This window comes from Tupaia chinensis, unplaced genomic scaffold (genome assembly GCF_000334495.1).
Source record: "Tupaia chinensis unplaced genomic scaffold, TupChi_1.0 Scaffold143624_1, whole genome shotgun sequence".
NCBI lineage: Eukaryota > Metazoa > Chordata > Mammalia > Scandentia > Tupaiidae > Tupaia > Tupaia belangeri.
Window position 1 is genome coordinate 1,056,396 of NW_006203472.1, and position 1,171 is coordinate 1,057,566.

The 1,171-nt window shown below is 63.5% G+C and overlaps 1 protein-coding gene across 1 annotated transcript in view; it reads right to left on the minus strand.

Moving 5' to 3' along the window:
- Positions 1–1,171, minus strand: part of LOC102475889 (plakophilin-3) — a 10,423-nt gene that overhangs the window by 6,122 nt on the left and 3,130 nt on the right. Inside the window, exons 4-6 of the mRNA XM_027766687.1 lie at positions 1,084–1,167; positions 868–991; positions 280–484 (exon numbers count right to left, since the gene is read on the minus strand). Of these exons, the coding sequence (XP_027622488.1) occupies positions 280–484; positions 868–991; positions 1,084–1,167 (413 nt within the window). The remainder of the gene's footprint in view (positions 1–279; positions 485–867; positions 992–1,083; positions 1,168–1,171) is intronic.

Here is a 1,171-nt window from a genome sequence, read left to right on the forward strand (position 1 = left end):
GCCTATAGAAAAAAAAAAAAAAAAGAGAGAGAGAGAGAGAGAGAGAGAGAAAGGGACAGAAAGGCAAAGGGAGGAGGAGGGGACAGTGGGGAGGAGCAAGGACAGACTGGGGTGACAGAGAAGGGCGCCAGGCAGGGAAGGGGGCCAGTCGGGGGCAGGAGCCAGGCTGGGAGGTAAGGCAGGTGGAGGTGCGGCTAGGCAAGAGAAGGGGACAGGCTAGAGAGGCAGGCAACGGGGGCAGGGCGGAGGTGGTGCAGGGCGGTGGGGAGGGGCTGGCACCTGTGACGTTCTTGCGTAGCTCATCATCCTGCTCACGCAGCGTCCGCAGCAGCTCGAAGATACCGTTCTCCTCCACCAGGGCCAGCTTGTTGTCCGCGTTGTCATAGATGAGGTTGCGCATCGCGCCCGTGGCGTGACGCTGCACCTCCTGGTTGGCGTGGTTGAAGAGCTTCACCAGCCTAGGCACTGCCTGAAGGCTGCGGGCCTGCGGACACAGGCGCGTGGGCATTGGCACAGGTGTGCAGAGACGGTACAGGCGTGTGCAGGTGTGCACAGCTGTGTGCAGATATGGGCGTGTGTCGGGCACATGCAGACAGACCCGGGGTGTGGACACAGGAGACGGCGGTGTATGTATATGTGTACGTGTGAAGCAGAGCGGGCGGGTGTGGCAGGCGGTGCAGCCGTGTGCATACAGGTGCAGGTCCCCTCCTGCCTCTGCTGAGGACGCTCTGGACAGGTGGGATCTGCCCAGTCAGCTGGGGCAATGAGGAGTGTGAGATGGCGGTTGCTGAGGGTGCTCGTGAGGGGCGTTCAGGGGCCAGCGGAGTGGTCACCACGCATAGGGAGGGTTCACAGCAGGGCAGTCACCTGCTTCTTGGCCGCGGCGTCACTGTAGCACTTGTGCTGGATGTAGGCGGCGCCCAGCACCTGCAGGTTGGGGTCTGAGGCCATGAGGTACTTGACTGCGGAAGGCAGGTCGATATCATCGAAGCTGCAGAGCCAGGGGTCAGCGGTCAGGCTGGCCTGGGGTCAGGCCAGGACCATGGCAGCAGCCCCCTCCCATGCCAGGCCCAGCTGGCTCACCCGCTGCTGAGCCTTTGCAGAGTGCGGTGGCCCATGTAGCTGTCCAGCCCACGCATGTCTGGCAGGGGGCCAGTGTCCGGCAGGCTGG